The sequence below is a fragment of the Brassica rapa genome, chromosome A02 (genome assembly GCF_000309985.2).
Source record: "Brassica rapa cultivar Chiifu-401-42 chromosome A02, CAAS_Brap_v3.01, whole genome shotgun sequence".
In the NCBI taxonomy this organism is placed as follows: domain Eukaryota; kingdom Viridiplantae; phylum Streptophyta; class Magnoliopsida; order Brassicales; family Brassicaceae; genus Brassica; species Brassica rapa.
The window spans coordinates 15,240,239-15,250,927 of NC_024796.2; the positions used below are offsets into that span (position 1 = coordinate 15,240,239).

The 10,689-nt window shown below is 37.6% G+C and overlaps 1 protein-coding gene across 3 annotated transcripts; it reads right to left on the bottom strand.

Annotated features, from left to right (window-relative positions):
- Positions 1 to 1,510: 1,510 nt before the first annotated feature.
- On the bottom strand, positions 1,511 to 9,729 carry LOC103852581. 3 transcript variants are annotated; one of them, XM_033285567.1, is made up of 6 exons: positions 9,071 to 9,729; positions 8,295 to 8,999; positions 7,704 to 8,089; positions 7,544 to 7,625; positions 7,322 to 7,461; positions 1,511 to 2,783 (listed from the first exon to the last, which is right to left on the bottom strand). In XM_033285567.1, the coding sequence occupies exons 1-6, from the start codon at positions 9,692 to 9,694 to the stop codon at positions 2,537 to 2,539; spliced, it is 2,184 nt and encodes a 727-aa protein (XP_033141458.1). In that variant the 5' UTR covers positions 9,695 to 9,729; the 3' UTR covers positions 1,511 to 2,536. The 3 variants fall into 3 exon arrangements, with proteins under 3 accessions (XP_033141458.1, XP_033141457.1, XP_033141459.1); XM_033285566.1 differs by having other exon boundaries at positions 1,511 to 2,697; positions 6,930 to 7,461; XM_033285568.1 differs by having other exon boundaries at positions 2,548 to 3,686; positions 7,137 to 7,461.
- Positions 9,730 to 10,689: the final 960 nt, after the last annotated feature.

The following is a 10,689-nucleotide window of genomic DNA, read 5'->3' on the forward strand; positions in this document are numbered from 1 at the left end:
CAAATATGAATACAAAATAAATCCTAATTCTTTTATCTATAGTTGATCAAATATATATATATATATATATATATTGATATTTTAAAATTGTAAGGAATTAAGATTTTGTGGTCAAATTGTTATGAATAATTTTTCATGTACAATATAATGTGTTATGCTATGTGCAATGCAGTAGTTGGATAAGTTTTTCAACTGCTTAATGACTACAATGATGATATTGAAAATGAATAAAAGAGGACGTGAATTAATATGAGTTGAATAAATTCAACCTGTTGAAAAAATAAGAAAATTTCACATTGAATTTTTTAACCAATCAGAAAAATTTAAGTGGTCCCCATGTAGTTCAAAGAGGTAAAGAGGATCGGATAACTTTTTTTCCAAAAAAATAGACTTTAATTTATCCTAAATCTTTCAAATAAATTATATTGTGATAGATATATTTTATAAAATTTAAAATTATATTAAAAATCATCATTTTCTTTACTCTACAAACAGAAGATTTGGTTCTTTTCTGTGAAATAGATTTCTGAAACAAATTATAACTGATAATCATTATTGATATATTTTTATAAAATAAAATAATAAAATAATAAGATATAATGTTGAATTTTTTTTAAGAAACCATTGTATGATATAAATATTGAATAAATATTGAATGATTATGTGGAAGAGAGAGAGAATATGATGTGGAAGTTTAAAAAGTAAAAGTTAGGATATTGGATAATTGAAGCATTGGATAATAAACGAGTGTTGTTTGGGACATATAAGATAAGCACGAGAGTCTGTGGACAGAGAAGTTGTGGACAAATGATTTGAAAATAAATGTGTTGTGGACAGAGAAAATATAGACTGATGAGTTGAAAATATAAGGGAAAACTGTTTTTTTAGAGCAAAAAAATAGTAACTATGTCCCTTTAGACTAATCTATATTTTGTGTCATATTTTCCTATAATACCCTTTAATATTTATGAAAATAATTTTAATAAATAGTTTTACAAACAAAAAAAATTTGGAAAAATAGTAACATTTGTTAAAATACATATATGAACTTAATGGTATATTTTCCAGTTATAAAAAAGTTATAATTATAAATTTCAGATTATGTTCTAAAAAAAGTAGAAATGACATTCTACGAAGTAGAAAACGAAATCTACTTTTTTCATTGAATCTACAATATTTAGAATACGTGATCTACGTAAATAGGAGTATTCTACAAATATGTAGAATACACATTCCGCGCTTAACCTAGCATTCTACAATTCTTAGAAATCAAAATCTACACATTAATCTAATTCTAAAACATGTAGAAACCGACTTCTACAGATTTACTATAAATCTAAAACATGTAGAAATCAAATTCTAAACATTACTATAATTCTAAAAAACTGTAGAAATTGATTTCTACATATTAGTTGTATTCTACGGATAAGAAATCAGTTCCTAAAAATATGGAAACAAAATATTTGAGAATATTCACTTTTATTTTTTAAAAAAAAATCGATTTTTAAAAAAAAAAAAAAAAAAAAACGAAAAAGAACAAAAAAAAAACGACAAAAAATACCTTGGCAACCTTCTTAGCCGTCTTCTATATTCCATTGATTGTTCACAAAATTTTCACAAAATTTTCACATTATTTCTACCATGATTCATGTCTATGCTTCATGTGGTGTTTGGGAATTGGTTGTATAACTTTCACTACACAGTTACCAACTCCAATAAATCAGTTTGGTGTATTAGATGCGCTGATAAGGTGTGCTTTTGGGGTGCTCGAGCTGAGTGTTTGAAGGGCTCCACATATTTTATTATTAAGAAGTATGTCGGTGTACATTCCTGCGCACCTTCAAACAAAACCAGTGCCGGAAGGACAGCTTCAGCGAAAACGATAGGCAATCTGATAATGCATAAATATGAAGGTATCAAGGAAGGGCCTAAAGCGAAAGATATTGTTCAGATTATGCGCAATGATTATGGATGTGAGATCTCTGAATCTTTAGCATGGGATTCCCGTGAATATGCAGTCAACGCTGTTAGAGGTATTCCAGAGGAAAGTTATGGGAAAATACCAAAATATTTGCACATGCTGCGAGAGGCCAATCCGGGTACACATTCCTCTTACAAGACTGACGTCGATGGTAGATTTCGATATCTGTTTATAGCGTTTGGTCAATCGATCAGAGGCTTTAACACAGTCATGAGGCGTGTCATTGTTGTCGATGGAACATTCTTGAAGAGTAAATTCAAAGGGGTGCTACTGGTTGCAACTGCTATAGATGGAAATTCAAATTTATATCCTATTGCATTTGGGATAGTAGACTCTGAGAATGAGCAGTCTTGGGAATGGTTTATGAGAGAATTAAAAGTTGTTGTTGCTGATGATAATGGTTTGGCTTTTATTTCGGATAGACAAGTGTCAATAGCGAAGGCAGTGGAGAAAGTGTATCCCCTAGCGAGACACGGTATCTGTATTCATCATTTGTTGAATAACGTGATATCATATTTCAAGGGGAAGGGATTAGCTGGGTTGATTTCTAAGGCTTCAAAGGCTTATAGAGTGGTTGATTTCAAGAAGACGTTTGCTCATGTTTGCAATATCAGTCCAGCAATTGGAACGTATCTTATGGAAGCAGATGTCAGAAAGTGGGCTAGATGTCAATTTCATGGATACAGGTATGACATTAGGACAAACAATCCTGCAGAGTCGATAAATTCTGCGTTGCGTTCGCCGAGAGAGTTTCCCGTAATTCCTTTGTTGGACAGTATTAGAGAAATGCTGACACGTTGGTTTTTTAAGCGTAAGAAGTTGATTTCAAAGCACACCCACCGTTTGACCATAGATGTGGAGGAAAAGATTGATAGGAGAATTGGAAAGGGGAAAACTTTCGCAGTTTACCCTGTAACCGATAGCCAGCTGCTTGTTAAAGGCGATACAATTGACTGCTTTGTTGATTTGGACAAACGGACTTGTTCTTGTGGGAAGTACGACCTCTCGAAAATCCCTTGTAGACACGCAATAAAAGCTGGTTTCTTTGTTGGTAGAGAACCATATACATTGACTGATTTTTTGTATACCACGGGAGCTTGGAGAGAAGCTTATCAAGAAAGCATAAATCCCATTTCAGTTCCTGAAGATGGTTGGTCTGTCCCACAAGTTGTGGAAAATTCTGAAGTGCTACCGCCTGAGACAAGAAGATCTCTTGGAAGAAATAGAAAACGCAGATATGAAACTGTTGAAGACAAAATCCGATCATCACAAGGATCACAGGGGGGTCAGTCTCGTAAGTGCAGTAGATGTGGTCTTGGTGGTCATAATAGAGCAACTTGCAAGATGCCAATATAGTGGATTTGTTGGCTGTGTTCTTCACAATTTAGTGAAATTTTAACAAACTTCTTTTGCTTGATTTCTAGTAACTTTGTTTCTGTTTGTGACAACTTTGTTTCAGTTTTTCAGATTATATTTGCTTGAATATTAGTAACTTTGTTTCAGTTTGGGAGGACTTTGTTTAATCTTCATGCCGTATTAACTTGGTTAGGAGATCTGATTCAATCAATCCCTTAAACAAACTGTGATGTCCACGAAGTGTGGATCGATCGATCTGTATATTGAACGGTCGATCCATTGGTCGATCCTGATCAATATGCAAAACAAACAAAAACACGGACAATCTTTTGATCGACCTGGTATAGTTCTCTCGATCGGCAAAGCTCGATCTCGTCCCGACCGATCGATCGAAATTCGGACCGATCGATCCGCAATATGGATCGATCGGTTGCCCTTTGGAACGATCGATCCCATACTCTGATACATCCTATTTGAACCGAATTTAACTCAGCAAAATAGAAAGAATATGATAAAAACCTCCATTTATCCTCTCCTACATGACTATAATTAATAGAATGATAACTTACCATAGGTTATATAATTAATCAAAGTTATGATCCAAACTGGACTAATAAAACATGCAAACAATCGAGATCCGAATTCGAAATGCGCAGAAAACTTAAAAAACCGGTGGAATACAATGGAAAGATATAACTGATACTGATCATTGGTGGTCGTCAGGACTGCAGCTCCTACTCTGTCCTGGTGCTCGTCTGCTCCTATGGAGGCGTGAACCTCGCTCTTCATCGGTTGCTTCATCAGATGGTTCATTTTCTGCGTCGTCTCTAGTCATATCAGCTGCCTCTGAAGTCTTTGGAGCGCGGCAGCAGGAAGGAGTAGGTGGACATCTAATCTTTGCGAGTGCACCCCACACAGTCTGCATCATCGTCGAGAGCTTGATTAATGTATCGGCAGTCCATGCGAACTGCTGCTGCTGTGTACCATCTAATGGTGGTGCTCCAGAATCAAACTGACCAGTATATGGTGGTAACAAATACTCCATAGAAGGGTTTGGAGTATGATCGACTGAGATATCCGGAATGGTGTCATCCTCACATTGTGTCTGTGCAGGACCAGAAGAAGAAGAACCACGACGACGTTTTGAAGCTGGTGGAGGAGGCGTGTAAAGAACTTCAGCAGGAGGCTTGAATTCCATGTTCTCCACAGACGTCAGAGATGTGATAGCGGGTTGTGGAAGCTTGCAGTGAAGGATTGTCCCATCAGGCATGGTAAAACGGTAAATTGTACCAGAATGAAGGATCTTGGTGTTTAGGAAGAACTGGGCATCAAATCTGTCAACCGTATCCACACAAGGAGTATCCGAAAGATCAATACCATGGTGCATGAAGATCCGAGTAAGTAGACTGCCAATAGACTCATCCAAAGGCTTCCTGTCAAGAGGACGAAGACCCCTAAACTTCCTTTCAAACAACATCTGAGCAAACAATGCTCCCATGTTTACCGAAAGCTCTGCTGGAGGTTCATCTGCAACACCATACGTCGGCCTGAGAGCTAATGGCAGCCCGTAGTGAATAAGCTGCGCTTCATCTTCAGTAACTGATCCTGCTTCTGATTTTCCTAGTAGAAGATGACCCAGATATTTTGCTACCACTCGCAAGACCGGGTTTCTGAGCATTGCAAGTTTAGCTTCCCGAGATACATAAGAACTGTCTGCAATCTGGCTCCACAACAAGTAAGCACAAGGGAACTTGGGTAAAGAGCATGCCTCATGTCGGGTCTCAAATCCGAATAGTATACACAGCTCGTGTATAGACATCTCATAAAGCAGTCCTCTACATAGGAATGTAAGTTTACCTTCGCTAGCAACTTTGTTTACCTCGGACTTGTAGTGCAACTCAACTGAAGAGAGAAACTGTATAACCAAGTCTGGATATAATGGTTGTGGATTGTAGCCAAGAGTCCCAAGTCCCATGTTTTTCCACATCTTTTTGACATCCCGCACAATTCCCAACTCCTTTGTAGTGTAATCGCAGATGAACTTTGTTGGTTTAAATCTCATCCGCTGCAAACCATTGTATAGAATGCAGTGGTAATCACTCCAACCAGCATAGTAATCGCGGTGTGCGTAGGATGCAAGTTCTCTCAACTCCTTCTTACTTGAGATTTGTCGGTTATGAATTGTAGGGAGTTTAGAGAATGGAGTCAATGGGTCACGAGGCCAAGGGGCTGCTTCCCGAGGCTCATCACTTTCGGGCTGCGCCGAGGTCGAAGCAGCTGTTTCCTTGGTCTTTTTCGGTAGTCCTTTTTTTACCATTTTCTGCACACAAACCTTTACAAATGAGTTCTCAAATGTAAAACTGAGTAAATTGACATGGACAATGATTCAACACCTATGCAACTCAACAACTAACATTACAGCATCAGTAATCTCACTCTATTAATTCCCAATTTTCGGAATTTTTTTATAAAATAAGTAACCCTAAATTTTTAAATCAAACTTAAAACTACGAATTAAGGCAAGAGCTATATGGAAAATCGTCACTAATCATCACCCTAACACACGATTTAAGCCAAAACGACTTAAAAACACTAAAATTTCACTTTTTGCTATTTAAATTTCGAACTATAAAAGTAGAGATAGAGTTTCATACCTTCACAGATCGACCGAAAGAGTGGTAGATTCGGAATTATCTCACGAAATCGTGTGGGTTAGGCTCAAGAATCGTCCAAATCGGAGTTAAATCGAGAGAGATAGGATTTGTGAAGGGGGTTTTGATTCCATTCTCTCAAGAAAAATTGGGGAAGAAGATAAAAGTGAGGTTTTGATCTCACAATCACGATTTTATGAGTAAAATCGTGTTATTCCGGTTCAATTTAAGTGGGTATTAAACCGGATTTAACCGATGAAAACCATAAAATAGACTTATCAGGGTACGGGATCGATCGATCCGAAATACAGATCGATCGATCTGAAAGCGATCGAGCTTTGCCGAACGAGCGTACTGGAACAGGTCGATCAAAAGATGCTGCGCGTTTTCTGTTTGTTCTGCATAATGCTCAGGGTACGGGATCGATCGATCCGAAAGACAGATCGATCGATCTGAAAGCGATCGAGCTTTGCCGAACGACCGTACTGGAACAGGTCGATCAAAAGATGCTGCGCGTTTTGTGTTTGTTCTGCATAATGCTCAGGGTTCGGGATCGATCGATCCGAAAGACAGATCGATCGATCCCGAACCCTGATCAAGCTTTGCCAAACGAGCGTAATGGAACAGATCGATCGATATACTTAGATTTACCGGATTCGCAATTGTTAATGTTGTCTTTTATTTTGTAAGATCAAGTACTGTATATAGAAAAAAACCATTAAAACACAAACTCCTAAAATCATTACAAAATAAGTTTAAAAAAGCATAACCAACAATAAATCATAAATCATCAATCTCAACATACTCGGCAGGCTTACTACACTTAATAGGTTCATACTTTGACATTCTCTCAATCAGTTCTAGATCATTAGCTGCTTCCCATAGATCCCACATAATATTTATCCGAGCTCCCCAGATGTTCTCATCATTCACCATAAATATGTCCAACCCAAGCACGTGGCATTCGATGTGTTTTATAGTGTACACACCACAATGACATTGAAGTCGGTTAAGACCACTCATAGGTACATAGGAAACATTGTACGGAGTGATGTGGAGATGCTTCTGTATTGTCAATGACTGCACGGCCTTGACAATCCGAGGAATAAGCTGCGCGAAAGCTTCCACTTCCTTGATTTTTTTTTTACCCCCGCAGTCAAACACCTGGATATTCCTAGTCACAAAACTGATGCATAAAGCAATCCAATGGTTGCAATTGACCCAGACAGGAACGTACATCCGATCCACATCGACATTCCACAACATTTGTGTTCTTCCATGGGAAGGCAGTTCACCTTTACCGTATTGCAGTAGTAATGGATCCATAGTGTATTTTTTAATTCCCTTACAGAAATTCTGGTAATCCTTAGCAATGAGGTCGCTGAAGACGCATGTCATGAAAGCAACACGATCTACGTTCCATCGTTTCAATGTTGTTCTTTCCCGGAAAACATACATTATAGCATCAATTTCCTGCAAAAACGAAGACAAATCTGTAATGTATACAGTAATATAATAGGTAACATTTTATAGAAATAACCAGTCGAATGCTTACGTAGTTTTTAAGCCAACTGCTGGCAGACATAATACGTCCGGCTAGATCACCGTCTAACATAGAAGGACCAATCTGTATAGCTCTGTAAACAAAATACAATGGTAGAGATGTCAATTATTAAGAAAATCAACCGAATGATATATACAAAGGAATAACATACGTTCGTGTATCTTGCCAGTCCTGCATCTTCTTAAAATCTGTAGGATGCACAAACACCAAGCAGCGATCAGGGAAATTTTCGCCGTCTAGCTCTATATCTCGGTCATCTAATCGGACCGCTGGCTTCTTCAATGATTTTTGAAGTTCCAATGAATCTGTTGGCTTCTTCAATGATTTAGGAAGTTCCAACCAATCCAATGAATCTTCGACTTTAGCTTGAGAAGGATTCAAACCTTTCACAAATGTGTCTAATGGAAGGTTCTTCATGCAACTTTCCAAAAACTCTTGTGTACCCATACGAAGATCACTAGCTGATGATTGAGTAACTTTTGCACGAGGTAAATTGACACACGAATCAGCAGTCTTTAACTCTTGGTTTTTTACAGCCTGTTGACAAACACGTACAATTACAAATTACACATACAAGTTTCATGTTCAAAATAGAGAATAGACATAAACGCCAAGTTCGAAATCCATAATAAACATACAAACTTCCAAATACATATTACATCAAACCTAGCTTCAAAGACCTACATTCCATCGCCTAGTTCCAAGCTTTCAACATCTTTTAACTCTTTCTCTTAGTAGTTACCTTTTTCTTTGTTGGAGCAGTTCCTTTTTTGCTGGTGCTAGGACCACTGTTGATTTTGGTCAAGCTAGGACCGCTTGCTTGATCACTCTTTCCCACCAATTCAGTCACCACTAAACTTGTCCTGAGCTGTGTAACCTCAGCCTCAATTTTCCCCAATCTGTCGGTTACAACGGTCTCAAATTGCTCAGTTCTCTCTGAAGCTGTCCTGAGTTGTGTAACCTCAGTCTCAATCTTACCCAACCTGTCCGAGAACTGCTGACAGAATTTCTCCCCAAAAGCAGTAAAAGAAGCTTGTACCAGATCCTCCAAGAAATTTTTCATATCTGTGTCAATATTTCCTTTTGATGAAGCAGCTAGGTGGCACAAAACATTCTTTTTCCTTGACTCTGCTCCTCGGTCTGCATGCTTTCTCTTGTTTCTTCCCGAAACATCAGCTGTGCCATCAACATTCCCTGCAACATGACTATTTTCACCTCTCTCAGTATCAGCTGTTTGATCCTCTCCTTTCTCTTCGCCAGATTCCTCAAATTCAGAGTTCGTACCTTCTTTTACTCCCCAAACATGATTGTTCCAATCATGTTTACTATTGATCATATCTAAAATACGATCTACTCTTTCATCTTTCTTCTCATCCTTCTGTACAAAATCAGTTGCCAAAAGGACCACTCCATCTATGTGGGATTCCATGAATGAATGCAAAATTCCCTACATCAATCAAATCATTAGTAAAGTGAACAAAACAATAAATATTTTAATTTGAAAATAAATTTGCATACGTTTTCTGGGAATAAGTTCTCAACGCCAATGATATCTTCATAAGAACATTTTGCACATCCTCTCCAATTACCACACAGTGGACCTGTAAAATCTTTACTGACTTTTGTGCCACAAATCTCTCCTAAAGCAGGAACAGCTTCCATTATCCAAATTTGGAAACCAAACAAGAATCCTTCCATCAGATACCCCTCTTTCTGCTCTAATTTATGCCTTGTTTTATCAATTTGCTTCAGAAGGAAATCAAACGAATACAGACCCCATGGATAATTCCGAAGCTTCTCCAAATCCATCGCCAACTTCATGTACAGATGCGGGATATTCACCTTCTCATCCTTTCCCATCACCACACCCATAATAACGCAAAGATATATCAGTCTCACCCTATCAACCCAAGTCCAGGTATTGCTCTCTTCCAAATGCTTCTTTTTTATGATCTGCAAATTTATTTTTCCATTTGTCTTTATCTGCTTGCTCCAAAAACCATTATCGTCTTTCCATGTCACTAGCCCACTGTTATTCTCTCGCTTCACTTTCAGACCAGTGACAGCATGATACTCTTGCAATCCAAAACGCAGAGGTCTCCTAGCGAAAGTGAACCACTTCTCATGTCTCTTGCTTGTCATCAACTCCTTACACAAAAACGAGTGTACCAACCTCGCCGAAAACTTCAGATCATTTTCTGGATAACCATAATCTGTGAAAAATGGGATCTTTCATAACTTCATCGAATTCTGGTTCCATTTTTTCTTTTAGCAACTCGAGAAGTTTTAGTCGGCAGCTGTTATTAATCTTCTTAACCTGAGTTCCAATCCCTCACCGTATAAACGATTAGGCAACTCCAACTCCATACCTGAAATTTGAAAACAATACAACATATATCATTAATAACAAAAACCTAAAATCCCTAAATCTATCCCGAAAATGAATGATTTAAACCATGATTGTGTACAAAATCTTCTCTAATCATCACCTGAACACATGATTGAAGTCTAAATATCTTAACTAACTCAAAAATCTACCTTTTACCTTTCTAATTTCAAACTCTAAAAAGAAGTGGAGATAGAGTTTCATACCTTTGCCAGAACGAACTAAAGAGTGATAGATTCGTAAAAAGCTCACGAAATTGTATGAGTTAGGCCAACTAATCGTCCAAATCAGAGAATTGAGTGAGTTAGGGTTAATGAACTTTGGGTGAGAATTTGATTTTTCTCTCCCTTTGTTGCGTGAATGGGAAATTAAGGGTTTTGTCCCAGAGAAATCGAGCTTATAAAAAAGTTGAAATCATGCTTGGTCGGTTCAAATCAAGTGGGAATCAACCCGGATATAATCATACAAAACCAAAAAAATCGATTTGGGATTCTTTCCTGGGCACGGGATCGATCGATCTATTCTTAGTGGATCGGTCGATCTGTAAGGAATCGACCTTCGCCGATCGAGTGAAATGGACCAGGTCGATCAGTATATATTTCGCGTTTTTTGTTCTGAATAATTATCGGGGATCGAGCGATCCACTGTAACTTGTAAATCTGGATCGATCGATCCCGCTTGTCGAACTCATTATTTATCTTTTTCAAAAAAATTACAATTTTAAGGGCCTTACTGCCATTTTCGAAAAAAT

Excerpts from the sequence above, each read along its gene's own strand:
- LOC103852581 (XM_033285566.1), bottom strand. The coding sequence starts at position 9,694 with ATGACAAGCAAGAGACATGAGAAGTGGTTCACTTTCGCTAGGAGACCT. Across the intron at positions 8,090-8,294 it reads CTGCTCCAACAAAGAAAAAG|GCTGTAAAAAACCAAGAGTT; the intron begins GTAACTACTAAG and ends GTTTGTCAACAG. Across the intron at positions 2,698-6,929 it reads CCACGTGCTTGGGTTGGACA|TCTGCAGGATTGTTTGTCCT; the intron begins TATTTATGGTGA and ends GAATTTATCGAC.